The 21,128-nt window shown below is 42.4% G+C and overlaps 1 protein-coding gene across 3 annotated transcripts in view; it reads right to left on the bottom strand.

The window, feature by feature from the left end:
- The window catches only part of zfyve9a (zinc finger, FYVE domain containing 9a), a 25,647-nt gene extending 6,305 nt beyond the window's left edge, over nucleotides 1-19,342 (bottom strand). Inside the window, exons 1-13 of one of the 3 annotated variants that reach the window (XM_029452929.1) lie at nucleotides 19,158-19,342; nucleotides 12,480-12,585; nucleotides 11,449-11,556; nucleotides 8,554-10,001; nucleotides 6,912-7,011; nucleotides 6,242-6,418; nucleotides 5,931-6,094; nucleotides 5,185-5,314; nucleotides 4,703-4,825; nucleotides 3,680-3,835; nucleotides 2,020-2,244; nucleotides 383-465; nucleotides 1-10 (exon numbers count right to left, since the gene is read on the bottom strand). The exon at nucleotides 1-10 is cut by the window's left edge and continues 95 nt beyond it. In XM_029452929.1, the coding sequence (XP_029308789.1) occupies nucleotides 1-10; nucleotides 383-465; nucleotides 2,020-2,244; nucleotides 3,680-3,835; nucleotides 4,703-4,825; nucleotides 5,185-5,314; nucleotides 5,931-6,094; nucleotides 6,242-6,418; nucleotides 6,912-7,011; nucleotides 8,554-10,001; nucleotides 11,449-11,518 (2,686 nt within the window). In that variant the 5' untranslated portion in view covers nucleotides 11,519-11,556; nucleotides 12,480-12,585; nucleotides 19,158-19,342. Of the gene's footprint in view, nucleotides 11-382; nucleotides 466-2,019; nucleotides 2,245-3,679; nucleotides 3,836-4,702; nucleotides 4,826-5,184; nucleotides 5,315-5,930; nucleotides 6,095-6,241; nucleotides 6,419-6,911; nucleotides 7,012-8,553; nucleotides 10,002-11,448; nucleotides 11,557-12,367; nucleotides 12,406-12,479; nucleotides 12,586-19,157 lie in introns of those variants that run through there. The other 2 variants (XM_029452931.1, XM_029452930.1) reach the window with 2 other exon arrangements.
- Nucleotides 19,343-21,128: the final 1,786 nt, after the last annotated feature.

The raw sequence follows: 21,128 nt of genomic DNA, 5'->3' as shown, positions 1-21,128 counted from the left end.
TGCGGAAGTCCTGCGACAGGGACGATGAGGAAAACTTTTACAATGACATATCTGCACAAAGGACGTCAGACTTCACACAGACTGCATTTCAGAAAACGTATTTGAGGCTATTATTTTTTACCAACATAAAGCGACATCTACAATCTTGATTATAAATAATAATAATACAAATATATATATATATTAATATTAATAATAATTTTTTTTTAAATAATAACAATAATAAATAAAAAAACATAAATATATATTAATAATAATAACAATATTAATAATTAGAAAATAAAGTATTAATAATAATAACAATATTAATAATAACAACAATAATAATAATAATAATAATAATAATAATAATGCCCAGGAAGAGAAAAACTAAAGTACTTACTGCGAGCAGATTCATGATGGTGTGACCGGTCTCTCCGAAGAGCGGTTTTCTGAAGCGAACACTGAACAGCGGACACGGATAAACTGCAACGCAAAATGTTTAGTTGTTGATAAATCCACACGACTTGTTATCATCAAGTGTCAGCCATGGTTACTACAAATGATCACAGAAAATGATATTTTTATTTACTTTGCTGCCGTTACAACGTTCCTCACTGTTTGTTTTCATCATATTATCCCCCCCCCCCCTGGTTCCTGGTCTATTTTTGTTTGCTTTGTAGGCATTTCCAGGTTTCTGTCTCATGTTTTTATGACCTGCACAACTTGTGTTTCCTGTGTTTTCTATCCTCTTCACTCATAAATGCAAATGAAGTGAACAAGAGACCCCACACATCAAATGCAGCGCACTGCGCCTGCAGTTAAGAGGAACCCTCCTAATCCACAAGTGAAGAATAAGGCTGTATTTCTTCCAGCAACCAAAGCTCCTTAGATGACTATTTTTAGCCTCATCTCAGTAAACAGCTGGGGAAAAAAAAAAGATCTCGCCACAAACTCTCATTAGCAATAAAAAAAACAATCTGAGTTCAGTGGAGATCCATATTTCACGTGCTACACAAACTCCTGCTGGTCATTCCTAAAAACAAAAGGTCAAAGGTGACGGCGTAGAGCGCTACACTGTTTGTGAGGCGGATTAATTTTTGGTGTTGGTAGAATTGAGTGTTTAAGAGCCTGAACTGTATGTGGCTTTGTTAATGTATTCTATCCGAGCTCGCTGGAAACAGGCAAGAGGCTTAGCAGAGGCAGGCGGCGCTCCGTGCTGGCAGGTCTGGCTGTGAGAGAAGGGGATTTGGTGGAGAGGAGGCTCTCCGATAAAAAGCCCTCACAAGACTTCCTGGTTCATGCGAGAAGCCGTGAGAAACGCAGGAGCGCAGGCTGGTTTGATGTCTACAAGCTTCTTCTGACAACTGCCATACTAAGCTCTCTAGATTAAGCTGGATCTTTAATATTTTACCTCGAGACACTATCAAAGCAACCGTTAGAGGACACTCTCGCTCTCTTCTCTCCCCAACTGGAAACCTTTGTGATGTTTGGTTCCAGCGCGCGAGAAAAACATGTAATCTTTGTATTAAAAAAGGGAAATCTGCCTCCTTATATTTGGATATCAAATCAGGGTTGATGGTGAATCGTTCCTCAGTGCGTCCTCGGCTCTGACACACCAGCAGGTCAAAGTGTTGTGGTTGTGCACAATCAGCTAATAGAAAGTTTATTATCATTGAAAATATGACATCACATCCTTTTTTGGGACTGCGTGGGGAGACGATGTTGAGCGGCAGACTAATGTGACCGCGTTGTCTTGGAATCCACTAAAACGTGTCCTACTCTGACGACCGTCCTTCAGGCGACATCGTCTCGTCAGCTGCTGCTCCCAAGGTCAAGAATAAACTTTAGTTTGGACCGATTCTGTTACTGTATCGTCTTTGAGTGCTCGTTTAATGCTTTTGCCTTTTCTTTAAGGATAAAGAAACTAAATTGTGAACTGAAACTGTAGGTCAACACTTAAAAAGGACATAAATAATGAAAGGATACTTATCGCTATTGCTCCTGTATATAGTGTGAACACCGGTAGTCCTAACTCACATCTGTACTCTGCGCCCAGCCGCAGCATGAGGCGGATGGGGAAGACCTTGGCCCAGGGCGTTTCCCACTTCTGTATCAGGATGCCGAAGAGGTAAGGCGGGTTGGGCAGCAGCAGGTCCTGCAGAGACTGGAATGAGGGGCTGATGTAGAGGAAGCCGCCGTGCTCCTTACTGCCCAGGAAGCTCTGCGTGAAGAATGAGTGACTCAGGTGGCTCAGCACGTTGCCTTTAGGAGACGAGGAAGAAGAGGAGAGAGGTTAGTGATATAGGAGATGTGAGGAGGAGGAGGAGGAGGAGGTGAAATAGGATGGGGGGGGGGGGGGGGGGGGAGGCACAGCAGGGAAGCGGAGGAGTAATATAATAGGATTTCTTTTGTTGGGTATAAAAAGCAAGGGATGCCAGTAAAAGTACATTTATACTTTATAAAAGAATTCATGAATATAATTGGCCTCCAGTCGAATGAGTTCTGGAAACGTAAGAGTTCTTCGAGTACTTTTCTACATGTGGGACCATCCGCTGGTTTTCACATTTTGGTCCTTGGAGACAAATCTGCTCTACCACCTGGGTCAGCTCTTGTATTAATAAATACAGCAGGGGTTAGGGTTAGGAACTGGAAAGATACAAGCACACCTCGACTGGATCCAACTCACGACCATTAATGCTAGCCAAACTGAAAGACTCAACGTGGTTCAGCTTCCTCAGACCTCTTCATGGAGGGGATCATTAGAGGGTAATATGTAATAGAAAGCCTTAATGTCTGTCATGTGGGTGTTAAGTATGTCTTGCACTGTAGTGTTGCGGGATGTTTGACAAGATAGGGATTACAATGAAGACGATGAGCAGAACACAGATGAGACGCAAAGAGAAAAGGTTCAGGAGGCAAATATCAAAGGAAGAGGCTTCCAGTGTATACCAGGGATATTAGGGAGCCTTGCTTCGTCTGTATTAAGTTCTACAACAATGAATAAAAAGAAGCCTTGCCTGTTCGTCCTACAGCCTCGTATTACCCACAAAGGGTTCATGTTACTAATTATCTGCGGGAGGGATCGCTGGCTTTAGTTGCCACATAATGCAATAATGCGTGACAAAGCCCAGAGGCTGGGACTTGCTAAAGCCAGCACTTCTTTCCCAGACCTGACTGACGGAGAGTTAATCAGGGACGACACACACAATATGGCTCCCGTCCACCAGCCTGAAACTGCTCCAGTGTGAATATTAAAAAAGAAACAGCCTGAGGGGAGCTCGCCATCAAAGTCAACCGATATTAGCTGTTTTTGCTCTGCAGCATACGGCGCTAAAAAACGCAAGACAAGCGTTAGTGGGGTGTCACAGCCGGAGGGAGGCGACCTGACAGCAGGACGCTAATGTTTGGACTCTTTTTCATGAAAAGGCAGAGACACAGTTCAGCAGCGACGGAGAGTAACCTGGTTTCTAAATTGAGGATGCACCGGTCGTCTCTACGGAGCAGAGAGTAGAGCTGGAACATTTTCCACCTTACACTACACTATTTTAGGGTTAGCTCATTTTTAACTGGGCAGCACCTAAAACAGGTACTCTGAACTACTAATGTGCTGCCATCTCCCCCCCCCAGAGGGGCCCACGGTGGAGGTGGACTACTTTCACAGTGGGCCTCCTGGTGGAGCTGTTGGTTGTGTTCTTACCACTGAGGGCCTCCTGGTAGAGCTGCACAAAGTGAGTGAATATGTCTTTAGGGATGGTCTTCTCGTCAGGTAGACACTGGAGCAGAATGACCACCTCTGCCTGACCGACGGCGTGCATGCCCTTCGTCGTCACGTACCAACACTTCCTGTTTACATCTGTGGGTCAAAAGAAGAGAAAACGAGCGTCTCACATCAAACATACAGGAGAGAGTTACAAAGTTACATCAGAGCCATAAACATTTCATGCCATCCTTTCAATCGTCCGTTTGTCTCGTGTCTGAATAAACGCTTCTATGTAAAGGTCGTTACGGCAATCTTACGTTTCTGAATTGAACGCCTTCACATTTACATAAAGGCACCACCAGCACTAGATTACATCTGGGCAGGGAGAACTTAAATGCTCGTTCCTTTTTAAGTAAAATCCATACATGTACTCAAGTATCATCTAGCAGAAAGAACATAGAGTTGCTTTAATAAACATATTGCACTCTTTGATGCAACAATAACACTTAAGTTACAAAGCTAGAACGAAAACATGTTCTCATGGACAAGTTACTGGACCATGAAGTGAACAAAACAAGATTGATTCTCCTCATGTCAAATCATTCTTTAAACATCTCTCATTGCAATGCCAAAAAAAGCTCAGATCTTAAATGTACATGTCTGCTAAGTGCACGGAGGAATAAATTAATATCCAGCAAAGCACTTTACATTCAGCATGTGAGCCAGTGGGAATTAAGAGTTCAGAGCTCAGAGAGTCTCGTAATTATTTTTCTTGTTTACGGTTGCAGATTATACAATAGGCTGCACAATCAGAAGAAGTGATCCAACATATTCCATGCCTGAAAAAAGGTTTAAAAAAACTCAACAGTAACTCGCAGACAAACGCTTAATAAGGAACAATTAAAAATGTATCTTTCCTTAGATCATCATGAAATCAATCATTTACAAGCAGGGACATGCACAGAGGGTTGCTCCTTGTGGGAATAATGTTTAAATAGTAGGAAGACACTGGTAACTCACAGTTGACTAGCTTGACCATGGCGAGCAGGTTAGCGTTGAGCACGAAGACCAGGGGGTCTGGACCTCCCTCCTCCAGCTGCTGCATGAGGACGATCTCAGACGGCCTCTCCTCCACTGCATAGTCTGTCAGGTGGGGTGGAGCCAAAGAAGGAGAGGATGGTGGAGGGAGGAGTCGGGGTAAAGTTAGATAAATGGATAGGAAAGAACGAGGATGAGAGAGAGGAGTGAGGATGATAAAGGAGTCACATGTGAGGTAAGAGGAGGAGGAAATGATCATCAGTCCCTCACAGCTATTTAAAACATCACTGCATTCCCATGAAGAATCCCTCCCCTCCGCTCCCCTTCCCACCCCCGTTGGCAATGAGTGGTTGAAACATGAGCCATGATATAAAGCACATGTAAAACACACTTAACAAGCACAAACACGGCAGCTGACGGGAGCAATGATGAGGCAGCAGAATGGTGAGGATGAGGGCAAGCACCTGTGATGTGGCCTCCCGTACCTCCTTTGACTCCAGTGGAGATGAGGATGGGAGGAAGCCCGTCCTCCGGGATCAGACTGAGGGAGCTTCCTATGGGGCTGCCCACCGAGGCAACAGGGGTATGGGCTGCCTGGGGGTGGAGAGGAGGGGCGGGGTTGTTGGGTTAGATAAAAAGGTTAAAAACACAGTGAGATGCATGATCCAAAAATGTTTTCATTGCTGTGATTATAGATATACACGTGCGCTGGATCTTATGGCCAAAAGTCTGGATACTTTCTGGATATGACAGTGTATTAAATGACGGCACCGGGGACAATATTCCAAGAATTTCAGTGAATCCAAATCCATTCATGCATTGCTGACTTCATGCCGGTATGACTTTCATGGTGTCATGTGAAAGTCTGATTTTATACTTAAGTTCTGTCTGCATAGCAGGACATCTGAGATGAAGTCACGTAAAAGCTTCAACAATCATTCAGCCGTGAATCATCTCGAGGTGGCATTTAAGTCCAATGAGTGTACAAGCAGCAGGACAACAGAGCCAGTCACATTCTACTTGCTGTATTTGTTGTGAGGAAATTCATCTGAGCAAACAAGGAATGTTTCCTTTGAACTTATTGCAGTCTGTGAGGCAGCCAGTGAAGCGCCACCAATCCCACAGAAAGAGTCCTTTGTGGCTAATATGACATTTACAAGCTCACCTAATAGCATTAGCTGTGGGTGAATGTTTGTCGAGCCGAGCTTACCTCTGAGGATTCAGAAGTGGAGGATTTGTTTGAATACGTGGATATGGCCAGTGAGTGCGAGGGGGCTGGACTTGAGGCCGGCGGTTTGGGGGACTCTGCCGTGTCTCCGTTAGGTAGCACTCCATCAGCAAACCACACCCTTCTCTGCTCGCGTGTCAGGGACCCTAAAAAAGACACCACAAGGTTACGCAAATGAAAATTGTATGCAAGCTAACCTTTATCAAGACTAGGACAACATTATTCTTTATAAGTAGTGGGGACAGAATGTCACTAATGCAAAGAGCATTTTTTATTCTGGGTAAAGGTTGTACCGTCGTTGCCAGCCTGTTTCAGGACTCCTACGGGCACCATGACGGTAGGAGGAGGGGAGCTCAGCACCCCCGAGGCCTGGGCCTGCTGCAGAGGGGGGATGGTGGAGCAGTACTCTGCTGGGTTGTTTGGGTTCGGACTATGGTTGCTTCCAGTGACCGGCGTCTCCCATGAATGAGCTGATGGAGACAGAAAACACCATTAGTATAATTCAGGAAGAGTGTGTGTGTGTGTGTGTGTGTGTGTGTGTGTGTGTGTGTGTGTGCGTGTGGAATCACCGGCGATCGACTCAAAATGTGTGGAAGTTAAATTTGTATTAGACTTGATCCCGACTTTGATGTCACGTACAGAGGGAAACGGGAGGCGGCGGCAGTTTTTAGAGCCAAGCACCGCAGCTGCTCTCCATCGATTGCAAGCCCCAGGGCATGATGGGAAATGTCTGGCTGAAACCTGATCAAAGAACTGTTTGGCTCAAACACAACGTTTTGTAGAAAATCCTATTGTCTGTGTAATTGTAATATTAAACACTTGATTGTAGCCTATGAACTAATGTTTGTTAACGAGGGCTCTGTCCCAATAAGCGGCCCAGGTCCAGTGAGCCAGCGTGCTCTCCTAAATGAAATGCAGTCGTAATTAATTAATGTTATCAATTACACTTGCAATGATGCTCACCAGTCGTCAGCGCAGAATGACAGGTGACACAGACGCGAGCCTCCTTCCTGTCCATGTACACGAGCCTGCACTTCAGGCTGCAGCACGTCGCACAGAACACCTTAAAAAACAATAATAAAAGAAGAGATTATTTGTACTGTAGTCCTACACAAAGAAGACAAAAACATTTCCCCCAAATGTTTTTTCTTTAACCGAGTGTTTTTAAAACGGTGTAGAATTGAAAATAAATTGTGATTAAGTGTGCAGCAAATGTACCATTTTATGGATATTGATTTCCTGTACTTTGCCAGAGCTTCAACGAGCTACAGCTGCGTACGGGGCACTTTACATATAATGGATTAGCACCTCATTACACATCATTATCCAGTAACATTCAGATTCTCACAGCAGCATCACAAACTGGTTTGTGGAACTACCCGTGTGGTTGTGGGTGCGCCAATGATCCCGCTGCGTCTCTTGTTTTGCGGTGCTGGTGTCAGTATTACTGCAGTGCCAGCTCCTCCCTGCTCAGGAGGCAGAGAGTGCGTTTGTTTGTTTACCACCACTGGGGAAATTAAGAAGCAGTCCGGAGATTCTCCAGTGCAGTGTCAGCGACCACACCTTTACTGTAAGGCGTTGTGCGGACACCCTGCTGCTTGTGTGGGAGCTCATAATGCTAGAAAGTTACCTGCACACAACTAAAAAAAGCACTTCATTTGATTTCCCTCCTTACTCCACTGAGTCCAGCAAAGCTCCTTTAATAATGGTCCCCGTCTGGAAGATTCTCGTGTTGTTTTCCTCCTTGCACGCATGATTTTAGTTTTTTGTAAAGCACTTATTTATCCTGCTTTGTTTGCAGTTATGTTATTATGACTATTAATCAAGAACATAAAATAAAGATGAATGGATAGTTAAAATAAGTATTAGTTACAGCCCTAGTGTCCAAAATGTGTTCTTTATAACGATCCTGCAACACGACTAATCGCTCTTTATAAAGAAACCCAGGATGATGGTGTTGGCTAAACCCCTACACTAGAAATGTACCGATACATGTCAAAGAAAGAAACCTCCACGTTCTGTCTTACACATAATATGTTACTACTATGTGATGCTAAGAGCATGTGTTGCTTTTCTCTACACCCGTCTTGAAAGGTCAACATCATTTGGCTGATACCACAATGCCCTTTGACAAAGCTCCAAGGACAGGTGTAAACATTTTGGAGAACAAGCAGGTGGAATAAGCAATAATGATAACAGCAGAGTAACAGCAAGCAGGCTTTGGCAAGAGATGTTCAATGTCATGCACCTGATCTTACTCTTAGTACAATGCATGTCAAAGACACACCGCACACTATTATCTTTACAGGGCCACTGCAGGAGTCTTTTTAATTATGAGGGACTGTCCCCAAAAGTGTACCTTTTCTATTGATATGTTAGAGAGACCTTGTTGTGAGCAGTTTCATGTAGGAACTTTCTACTGAACTACACCCGGCAACCGTATCACCACACAGAAGGAAGAGTCCATCTACTCATGGACGAGTTTAATTCGTTGGTTATATCTCCAACAAAAAAACAACAATCTAGATTGATAAATATTACAGGTAAGAGAAAGAATGTGCACTTTTTAAAGATGGGGTGAAATCAACTCTAGCACTCCACTGACCTTGCCGCAGGCCCTGCAGTGGTGCCTCCTCTTGGTGAAGGTGAACTTGACATCACATTTCATACAGACAGGAGCCTGGGAGTCAGGCACCCACACAGGGGCGACCTCACCCAGGGAGCTGGCAGGTTTCCTGCACAGAGTGCCCTGTTGGCCGGCCTGGAGGTCATTGTCCGGGCTCTCTGAGGGCATCAGGGGAGGAGAGTGGACAACACCATCTCCGTTCACCCCGACTGTACTCTGATCAGTCCCAGTTGGCGTGGTTTCAGAGGGCGTGCCTCTCCGACACTGGTTCTCCTGGTTTTTGTTCCTGCTGATGGCGGCCGGGCCGAGCTGATTTTGGACCTGGCCCGACAGCGGCTGTGGGATTTGGAGCTTGAGGCAAACCGGCTGCTTTGGTCGTGCTCCTCCGTAGGGAACACTGACCGGCTGCAGCCGATTATTGTTGAGCTTTGGTTGGATGCTACCTGGCCCCACTGCGCCTCCGTCGCTGCTCTCTTGCTTGCTTTCCTCCATTTCTTTCTCCTCAGTGACAGAGTCCTCTTTAGAGGGGACAGGAGAGGGAGAAAAGCCCTCCTCTGTCTCCTCTGGTTTGGAATGGTTCCAGCTCTCCTGCTCAAAACCATTGGGAAGGCTTGTTATTCTGAGGAGTTGGTCTATCTGTCCCTCTGGACCACATCTCCTCTCCTTCTCCTCCACTCCGAACCTGTCAGGAGGAGATACACCATTCTCCTCCAGCTCACAGCCAACCTGAACGTCTCTCCCCCTTTTCAGGAGACTTTGTAACGGCTCCTCTTTTAAGTTTGGAGTTTGTTTTTCTTGACCATTGTCCTGTAAAACAGCTGTACCGGTCTCCTCTTTGACATCTTCCCCATTTTGTGTTGTTGTTCCCACATTTCTAGGAATTTTCAGAGACGGCGTTTCCTCTTCATGTTCTAATCCAACCTCAAAGATAAAGTGAGTGTGACTGACAGCGGAGCCTCCTCCTGCTGAGCCGGCTCTCTCCTCCTGATGAGGTTTAGCGTCCTGGTCAGAAGCACCAGGCTGGTTTTCTGAAGAAGACTTTATCTTCTTGCTGAGCCCACCCAGCTGTGGGCTTGCAGGGCTGGCAGGGCAGCCATTCTCCACTGCAGTACAGGCCGTCACGGGGGGCGGCGAGAGGTCGTCTGTGCCCACCAGTTTGCCGATGTTGGGCTGGGGGAGCGGAGGGCTGTGGACGTCTGCCGGCCTCTCCTCTACCCAGGAAGGAGATTCGGGACCGGGATGCCTTTTAGGGTCTCCCCCCGGGGAGGAGCTGAGAGACGAGTTGGGGAGGATTTTAAAGGGCAGCGGACTCTCCCGGGGGCTGAGGTCTGCGTGGGCCAGGGCGGGGTTCAGAGAGAGCAGGTGCGCTGGCGGGGCCAGGATCTGGGTCCACTTGGCATCCGAGAGAATGGGATTGTCAGTCTCATCTGGCAGTGAAAGAAGAGAGGAAAACAGATGATCATATGGACCTCATGAGGCCTCATTCGTCATAAACGCTTAGTCATAAGTCACCTTTAACAGAGCTGTGCAGTCTTTTTTACAATCAAAGCTTCTTTAAAAGGGTTTTCGCACTAAGCTTTGAATGTCTGCCATCAGACTTTATGACGTCATCACCCGATTCTTTTGTTATTGTGGTTATACAAGTGTAATTTATGGTGCCGCTAGATCGCTGCTAGAACGCCGCGTTAATATTGAATGTAAAGGTTAAAAATGAAGCGTCAAACTATTCGGTACAGCTGTACCTTTTAGCTTTGGATAGCTGAGACATGAAACAGAAAACACCAAGTGGCAACAAGCGAAGAGATCATAAACCTTCAACAGCGAGACAAGAAGCCTCAAATTAACTGCCACAGAGAACTAAAGCGGAGATGCACACTCCCAGGTGATCAAAAGAGCTAAAAATGAGAAGAACAAACCGAGGGACAAACTGGAGAAATGAGGTTGGCATGGAGTGGGAAATTAGAGTGTGGATGTACCGGGAAATTCTGAGAAAGTGGGCCAAATGGCTCAGTCACCCCTGGGAGCCCTCAGTCAAGCTAGCCGACACATGAACGCTGTGTAATACGAGCAGAAATTCTTATAATATTTATTCAAAAGTACTTTCTTACACAGCCAAGTCAGCTACTATATAGTACTTTTCTTCCTTCACTGGAATTCATGCTAAGCTTTTTTAGTATGAGCTGTACCAGGTTTAAGCACACACACACACACACACAGACACACACACACATATTCACTCACACAGAGTTAATCTGCCAAGCTGGATCTCTGGCAGAGGACACACACAGATAATCACTCACAGCCAAAATACACACTGAGCTCACAGGACCATCAAAATATGCTGTGTGCGTAGGGCTGGCATATTTCTGGGGTCATCGTCAGCCATGAATCCAGAAGAAGAGCAGTCTTCCCTCTATAATAAGCGGAGCGTTTGTACTGGAGAGCTGGGAGTATTACACAGCCCAGTAATGCAGTGTTTACTTTATGATCACCATCAATAAACTCAGTGGAAGCACCGTTTCAAAAAAAAGGCCCGATTACAATTTTCTTCACTTCTTGTCAGCATTAAGTGTGAAGAACAAACAAAGACTCTTGTCTTGCTCCAATTACACAGTTCCACACAAGCCCAGGGGAAATTGATCATCCAATTAGTCCCATTTTCCTCTCTGCACACCCTCAATCTACACCTACTCAGACTCAGTGGGTGTTGGCTGATCGACACCTAGATGATTTACTCATGGGTTACATAACGGCATCCTGACCACAGCTCCTCTTAAACATCCATCCCACAGTTACGCCTCGTCCCATCCGACACAATGACTCACTGTTTGTTCCCGTCTCTTCTCCACCGCCTTTAAAAACAGAGGAGCTCACCTTCGTTCTGCTCGAACTCATCGAGCACCTTGTCCAGGTTGAATGCCTCGGCCTGGAAGTAATTCTCCATGGGTCAGGCAGCTCCACCCTGCCGACGGCCGTGTGAACCTAGAGACACAAAGAGCGTGTCCTTAATACATTTCCATTCTGTATGCAGATGTCCCCCACGGCCCGCATCATATCTCTTTTTTTTTTTCATATCTCATTTTAATACGATTTGTTTAAGTAGAAACATCCCCTCCAACTCTCTTACTTCTCATTTCCCTCCCTTGCCAGTCCTGTCTTTCGTGATCGCTTTGGGGCCACAGAGATAATGAAGAGTAAGGTCAAAAGGTTTTTGATTGGGAAGGTCATGGAGTTAATTTTAATGCATGGAATACATTAACAAAGAGGCATCCGGGATACAAACGTATCTTATTCTCTACCTACTAAGGAAAAGGCAATCAAAGACGACCATCATTTACTAATAGAGACGCCATCATTCCACGCAGCAACACTTAATCCACTGATTCTTTTCTTAATTAACCACTTGGTCGAGTAAATGCTAAGATTATATGTAGTCCAACGTGATATTTTAACTGCGTTGCTTCGTCGGATGGTCCAAAACCCCCAAATATTTGATTTACAATGTTTCAAAACGGAGAAAAACAACAAATCTTTATATTCACAAAGCTGGAATCAGATCATTTGTGTCACTTTTGCTTGAAAACAGTAAAATGATTATCAAACTAGTTGACGGTGCATGATTAAAAAGTCTAGACACCTTTTCATAGTACTGTGGTTGTAAATTCCCTGTGGCATGTTTTAACATTGTTGACAGTGTGTTTGTTTATTCTCTTAGCTCATACATTGACAGCTGTTAATGTGAAACTCCTGAAGTATAGTTGAAATAGTAAAACATATCAAACGTTACATTTACCTTGCAGCCAGCTCTGTGGGTCATCAGGTTATTGTGAACTTTATCATAATGTCTTTATTGTCTTCTATACATTTAGCCAGGAGCTAATGCCCCTCTCTCCGTCTCTGCTCACCTGCACAGAGGTCCTCCTCAGCACTCCCAGGTGGTGTTGTTTTTCTCAGCGGGTTTCCCTCTCAGTTCTCACTTCACCCAGTCTGGCAAGCGCCCAGCGCCCACACCTTACACATGGAGGGAAACACCTTTCATTAAAATAACTGCTTCTCAACCTGTATGGCGAAGTGAGATGCTAGTTTCACTACAAGGTGATACAATGACAAGGCTTACAGTACATCAACTTCAAATTATAGGAAAGTGAAGCCAGCTAAGTGCTTGTTATTTCTCTTCCTGTGAATAAAAAGTGTACATATTGAAAGGTCAAACCTCACAATTCATTTAGAAATTAAACAAAGCTCTGTATATTTGTCATTTTCAGGTATAGAAAAAATTATTAGTCAAATAATTGAACAATCGCTCGCTAGAAAATGACTTTTATGATTACTTATTAATTGTTTCAGACGTTTCTTCAAGCAAAAATGCCAAACTTATTGATTTCAAGCTTCTCAAATGTCAGGATTTTATGCTTTTTCTTTGTCATATACACCATCGTAAACTGAATATATTCCAGGTTTTTGATAATCAAAAAGATAATGGGCATTATTGACCAAACCGATTGATCGATATTTTTAAATTTCTTTCTATCTGCAGTCCCATGTTTAAGCATAGAAGACACGCTTATGTTGAAATAAAGAAAAGACTTCAGATCAGACAGCTCAACGTTAACGTGAATCAGAACACCATGCTTCCATTGATAATATAGTAAATGTAGCTCATCATGTGTATTCACACATCATCACACAAAGTGAGCAAATACACATCCACGCCCGACGAGGCAATCAAGAGTCATGAATGGAAAACAGATGAAGCCTGAATCACCGCACAGTAAACCTGCCCAGTCTGTCCTTGCTGATGAGGAGACCTTGGAGTGAGGATGTGATGGTGTGTGTGTGTGTGTGTGTGTGTGTGTGTGTGTGATGTGTGTGTGTGTGTGTGTGTGTTGCAAATGAGTAACAGCCATGCTGAACTTCAGGGTCATTCTCCTAAGGACAAGAGCGACCAGGGATTACACAAGAGACCAGATATTCCGCAGAGCGGAGGCTTCGAAGAAAGAAGCAGAGTCAACAAATTTTCCGCTTAGTTTAAGGTGCAAGCGTGAGCACGACGTCAGCACAAAACAGGGAGGGCACAGGACAGGAGGCTACATATGTGGTGTGCACCGTGGGTCAAAACAAGGAACGAGGCTGAAGGAAACATTGCCATCAGAGCCTAAAATACCCAAGAGAATAGCGCTGGCTTATTTAAATTAAGAATATCTACAATATGAATAATTCATCGTTGACTGAAACATAGCAACGGTTCTTTAATTAGAGCATTTCACTAACCTTTAGGCAAGCACAGTCCAGATGGAGTACGATGACTCAGATTAGACACAACACGCAGCCTGACGTCACCGCAAGAATCAATACAACAAACTCTACTTGCTAAAAATAAATATAAACTGGCATTTAAAATATGATAAGGTGTTTAAAAAAACAAACAAACAGGTAACAGTGATTTAAAACTACAATCAATTAAGGAAACCTTTGTGTATAAACATGTGGAAGCTACCTAATCCTAAAAAAAAGGTAAACAAGGTAACGGATCTGACCAGAAAGTTTGATACTCAGTGGGCACATTTAATTAATAATAATAATAATCACCAATCATTTGATTTAAACAATACTGTTCAGTCCTGACTGTGTGGAGTTGTGTTTTACTAACCCTAACCTTGAAAACACACAAACATCAGAGCACTAAACCTTAGTTTGTCTTGTGATCAACAGATTAAAGCAGGTCCAATCAAAATTAAACCGTTACACTATTATTGACCAAGATGGAGACGACTGTTGTTGCTGTGATGACGCACGAGGAGTAGTATCTCAGCGAGACAAAGCGGGGAAACGTCCTGAACCGATGCTTGAATAGGAGCAACATTTCTAGGCACCAAAGTCTAAGCTTGTCCAACCTCTGCACCTTTTAGTTCAGCCCAGAGGTTTTCCTCTAAACATTTCTGAAACCACCTCGCACCGTAAGGAGCCTGAAAAGCTCCAATGGACTGTGGGCCAGAGCACACACACACACACACACACACACACATAAACACATGTGAACAAACACACATACACACACACCTCCATGAGGACAGGAGCCCGTCCCTGATTAAGATTTAATTACTCTGCAGAGGCATTAAATAATGCATCTTTAGTCAAAGTGCGTGAAGGAGTTGTATTTTTAGACATGTAAACTTGGGAAGATGCTTCAAAGGAGACATATGTGCATGAGAGAGCGTGTCAGTCGGAGAGCCTGTAGGACTAAAAGAAAACGGTCCCGCAGCTACACAATCCAAAATAGGTGTAATGTTTTGTACGAACATGCTGCAACTCCTCAACTAATTAAAAACGGTCAACGACGCAAACATTACACGCGTGTGGCAACAAGAATATGGAGACAGTGGCGCTCAGCTGACGGTTATTCTAATTGACAACTATAATATTGTCTTACACTTGCTGTTGAATGGTCACAGTTTTCACAACATTGTGAAACAAGCATCATGATGATTAACTGATTCGCCACCTCTTTCTACAACGCTACGACAACAATGCTCAACAATAATGTTCTTTGTTGCTTAATCTGCTGATTACTTTATTAAGCAACAGTTTTGTCTATGAGAAAGAGTCCAAGGTGACATCTTTAAAGTATTTGTTTTTTCCGACTAACAGTCCAAAACTCAAAGATATGCATTTAAAAATGTTTATAAAAAAATAGGGAATTATTACAAATAACATTGAATTGACTGAAAACCAGACCAGGGTCTCGATTCTATTTTTAAAATCAAGCGAATTGCAGTTGATCCCCGTTCACTACAGCCGTGCTCCAGCCTCCAGCGTAAGCCAGACATGCTAATAATGAAATGGCCTAACAGACTACTAACACGATAAACCATGCCTGACTGGACATCCTGGCATGGCAGCGAAATTAAATAAGACAAGGGCATAAACAGCGAGGAGGCTCAGACAAACTGGAAGAATGCTACAACAGTTCATTAAGTCCTCGCTGTTTCCTGCTGTTGTTTCCTGTGATGGAGCTGCATTCACTTCCTCACATATCAAGTGGCATTCCCTTACAATCATTAACGTCTATATCCTGGTTATGTAATATATATATATATATATATATATATATACAAACAGTATCTATATATATAGAACATTACTGCATTTTGGATCTGGTTTAGTTGAATCATACATCCCTATTTGAGGAGGTTTTACTTTAAGAATCGTTTCTCTGTTTACTTTAATTGCCCATCATTATTTTCTGAGATCCACTTCCTGCATGACGATGGCGTTTACAATAAATAAAACTGTGTTTTCTTCCGTGTTTTGGCAGCAGGGCTTTTTCCATATGTCATAGCAAGAAAATGACAGCTGTAATTTCCTTAATAATAGCACAAAAAGCAGAAGTGCAACAGTTCCAGGATTCAAAAAAAAAAAAAAAATATATATATATATATATATATATATATATATATATATATATATATATATATATATATATATATATATATATATATATATATATATATATATATATATATTTTTTTTTATATATATATAAAATAATATATATATAGTGCTATTATTAAGGAAATTACAGCTGTCATTTTCTTGCTATGACATATATCAGTTAACATTAACTAATGTTAGTTAACTAATGTTAGTTAACTAATGTTAGTTAATTAAGTGTAGCAAAACAAAAAACAAGAATCTGGGCCAGTATGTATAAAGTAGAAATTACGGCCTCAAATAATTAATAAATCATAAGCAAGAATCCGACAGTGACCTAAGATTTCTTCTTCAAATTAAGAATAAATGTCCTGCATGGTTGTTCAGACGTGGTCTCAGCTCCTTAAGTATTTAAGAGAGCGCACGAGGAATCGTAACCCGGTTAAGAGGCAAAGTCCACACTATGAAATAAAAGACGTTTAGTAAATATATGATTATTTACCGCAACACGCACGAGTTCCTTGACAGTGTGAATACACATTTAAGTCGTATTCAGCAAATACAAACTGGATCAGGTGGTATGACCCGATGACGAACATGTGAAAAGCTAGAAGGTTGACGATTCTTCTGTCACACAGTACTTCCTTTTAGACAAACAATATCTCAGCCAATCATTTCTGATGTCGCCAATGTACCGGGAATTAGTCTGATGAGCAGATGAATCTCATCATAAGCTCATTTCTTGTGAGCTTCTACATATGAAGCATATGTTACAATGAGTGATGAGGAGGCTTTCAAAAGGGATTTATCATGACAAGCTTTGCATTAAACCAAGATGAATGGTGTGAGGCAGCCCTGACGCATAACCTTTGGAGGCCTGCTATTGGTTGATTTAGTGCATCAGGGTATTTGGGACACACTCTTGGCTGTCCTTAACTCAGCACTTGATAGTGATGCTGAGACTTTACTGGGAGTTTTAGTGTCTTTAGAGGAAGCACCTCGATCCTTTTTGCCAGGAATTGTTTCACTTGTAAGTCAAAGCTAAGACCAGTGTTTAAATCATAAGTATTTATCAGTTTTCGATTTACCGCTCTAGAAAACCTCTTTATTTGTAAATTCTCCTTGTAAAAAACGATAATGGTTTTAAATAGCTCAAGGAAACTCGACCTCTGAACCAGGTTTCTTCATCTACTGTTCCCGGTGCTACACACTTCCCAAGCCTGCGGGCTCACGTCCTGATAAACAGCGTTTTCAGATCCATACCCGACACAGACATACTCCAGACGCCGTCTACTCCGGGTGAACACAGGAAACCTCAAATGATCACTTCCTCTCTTTAAGAATGGACTGACATCACTTTCTAACAACATGATCGCATGACTGACTGACACATTATTATACAATGTTTAACGCCCTGACTGGGAGTTGTCCTGCCTCCTCCTGTAAGTTTTTTATTTTATTTTTTATTCCCAAGTACTGCTAGAGATTTAAGAATTAGAAAACACATAAAAAAGGAAAACACACCACAGGTTTGTATCCTCCAAAAAGGTCACACTCTCCTTGATAATGAAAAAACAAAGATAAATTATTTGACAAGAGAGGTTGAAAATGGTTAATCTGTTGAGATTTGAAGACGGTGAAAGTAAAGAGAGTAGCTGTTCCTCCTGTTACAAAGAGCTGCTCTGCTTCACAGAGAGTGTCAAAAGCTATTATCATCTTCTTTTCTCCCTTATGTTTTGATCTACATTAAACCGCCACACGACAGAAAAAAACTGCAAGAGGAGACAGGCTGCTGTGCTGGGCTGCCATCAGGGAGAGACTTGTAATACTTTCTGAAAGCGTACAGTAACCTACATCTGGGAAGTCTCTACACACAAGAGAGCGCGTCTTTGCATGGGGAGCCTGTTGGAACAGTCTACTCAATCAACCCCCCTGGGTTTTAATACTGCTTGAGGATTTAGTGAGGTACAAATCAAATGTCCTGTGTATGTTTCACATCCAGCATGGACAGTCTTCTTCAGTCAAGCCTGGAGAGATGCCAAGAAATATATGGTTGTTATTAACTCAAGCCTTTCCAGATGCTTTGATATTATCTAATCTGGCTTTCTCTTCAGTGACAAATTCATTTTTAAATTCCTCACTGGTGATGACTATTCAAGCTGGCACTGGGATGGGCCCACTTCTTCTTCTTCTTCTTCTTCATGAATCCAGCTCCAGAGCTTGACTAAAAGGCCACATGATGAGGTAAATGCAAAAGACATGGCACCAACAAACCTCTCCAGAGCAACATAGATGACCAATAGCTTTAGATTATGCAACCATAAAGTAGCACTGTGCCTGCTGCCTGCAGGCCAAACACAGCCTCAGATGGTAAATATTATTCACAGGTAGACTGGGTTAACCCCTGGGAAACTACTCTGTGTTATTAGACGTGGTAGGTTATGACTCAACAGCTGCAAAAACACAACAGTTGAGGTTGTGTTTGCACCAGAACTTGGATAGTTAGTTGTATTAGCTGGGCTGCTAGCTGAATTTAACATCCACACCAAAAAAGGCCACGAGTTGAAGTTTCCAAAAAAGCATTCACCAAGCCGATTTAACAAGATGGTATAGCTTTTAAATGTAGAGACCAAATAACGCCACCATATAGCAGCAGGGTGCATCAGTGGGCTGAAGTAGCTAGTGTTAGCTCCAACGGTTCAGCGGGTAGTCGTGCGCCGAGTGACGGCAGAGACGTGCTGCTCTGACGGACACTCGCACCGCCGGTGAGTCGGTGGGCTGGATGGCTAACGGCCAGTTTTTAACCGTTATTTCAAAAAGCACTCCTTCTCAGGTTAACTCATAGTCACTGAAAGTGTATTGCCTCCCACCGCACTGCTAACGTTTTTAATTAGTGAATGTTTAGCTACAGCTCGTAAAGCAGGGTTTAACATGTTGTATAATTGAGCGTAAAATAGTGTTAACGTAACACCACCTTTGCCGGTATCCCCTTAACGTTTAGCTAGCTGAACAGACCACAACATACCACAACACCCATCCACACTGACTTCGGCTTAGTTAATATAAACACTTGTCGTTGCAATGGCGGGTTGTAACGTTAGAGCAACAACAGACAGTCTATGAAATGTCATGAAAACAATTCAGTTACTCACCGGAGGAATCCTCATCTTTACGTACAGTCCCGCGGAGCCCCCCCGTCAGTATCCGTCATACCTAATCGCCTTTGAAGGCTATTTTTGAGAATCCTCAGGTAGACCCTCCGCTGCCTGCCTAACTCAAACAGTGCAAGTCGGAAAGTACAGCCTGTAGTCTACCGTAGTTGTGCGACAGCAGTCATCCCTCCCCCAAGGTTTAGTAATGGGAAAAATAAGGAGCGCCGTCAAGACAGCCAGAGCGGAGATCGACGACTTCCGGTTGTATATTACAAAATAAAGCTCCCTCTTGAAAATGTGTAGCTGCACTATGTTTTGAGCTGGTTTTCAGTTGGATGTTAAAACATATTTTGGTAAGGACATTATATTTTAAGAACAAGATAATTCAACTCTAACTTCTCAAGAAATGAACAATATATCATTAAAGTGTATTTTATCCTAATTCTACATTCATGAAATGAAATTCTTGAAGAAGTTACTATCTTATATTACATTTAAACAAACAAATCCAACCATATATCTCAAACACTATCACATTAAAACAACTTTAATCAAATGTTTATTATTTTAGTTATTTTTCATGGCACTAAAAAGGCATTATTTTGTATTTAGTTTATCACTCTTTGTCTGTATTTTACTATATTACCTGAAGACTTGTGTTATAATTACACAATGTATTGTGCTAATTATTACTACTTCTCAGAAAAACACTTAATCCATCAGTTGATCACAAACATTTAAATAGAAAATTCTGCACATTTGAAAATATATGGTTTTCTCTGAAGATGAAGGGTATTAAAACATGAGTCACTTAATGTAGTGGAATAAAAAGTACAATAATTGCCTGAATGTGGAGTAGAAATACAGAGTAGCATAACATGAAAATACTTAATTTAAATTAGCCTACCTCAAATGTATACACTATTTGAGATGTACTTAAGTTCTGTACATTATTCCAGGAAAAAGGAGAAGCATTATTTAAAAGCCTTTTGCTAAACTTAATATTTTGAGTACAGGTAATATTGATTTTTTTACACATGTATGTACACATAAGAGATACAAGCCCAAGGAGAGAGACGCAATTATTATTGAAGTGTTTTTTTCGGAGCTCTTATTTTAAAGGCGACAACACAGTTTCCGGTTCTGACTCAGCTGTCCTCGTGTACCTTGACGCATCTCGAAAGCGGTTCAGCTCCATCCAGCTCCTGCACTTTGGTCCAGCCTCAGCTGCAGCAGCAGGGACATTTTGGCTCTAACCGGGCTGAAGGTGGTGTAGTGAGCCCCGGGGCGGGTCCGCATCCCGGTCCCCCGCCTCACAGGACTCACTAGAGCCAAAATGGCACGTTCATCCCCGGTAACCTTGCCAGACCTCCAGCTGTGCAGAGACCTCATGGATCAGCACGATGCAGCAGAGCAGCGTCAGAGTGATCAATGAAACAGGATGTAATGATGTGAAACTCTCCTTTTTTGCACACCCATACTTAAGTTTTAACAACAAATCATAGTGATGGAAATTAAAGGCCAATACTAACCTATATGTTAGTTATTGACTCATAACTACTTGATAAAATAGCAAAACAAATGTGCACAATATAGTACTTTTTACTGCATTACATTAATTTAACTGCTGTAGTTACTTATGTTCACAACCTTTTAATTTATGTACAAAACTTTTGATTAGTTTATAAAATTAGTAAAAAGACTGGTGGTATATTTAACTACCCAACAGTATATGATACCAAAAGATTAATAAAATAAATTAAGATATACCCAGATGCATTACAATAATTCTTATTTGTTAATTCTTCAGTAATAATAACTAAATAAGATTATGTATAATAATATACTTACAGGGGCCATTCTGCTGCACAGTAAGTACTTTTGATTTAAATTATTTTAAAACATTTAGCTGAAAATACTGTGCTTTTACTAAAGTCACATTTTGAATGCAGGACTTTAACGTATAATTGA

The sequence above is a fragment of the Cottoperca gobio genome, chromosome 17, assembly GCF_900634415.1.
Source record: "Cottoperca gobio chromosome 17, fCotGob3.1, whole genome shotgun sequence".
Classification (NCBI taxonomy): domain Eukaryota; kingdom Metazoa; phylum Chordata; class Actinopteri; order Perciformes; family Bovichtidae; genus Cottoperca; species Cottoperca gobio.
The sequence above is the reverse complement of the archived record's forward strand: the minus strand, read 5'-3'. Positions and strand labels throughout refer to the sequence as shown.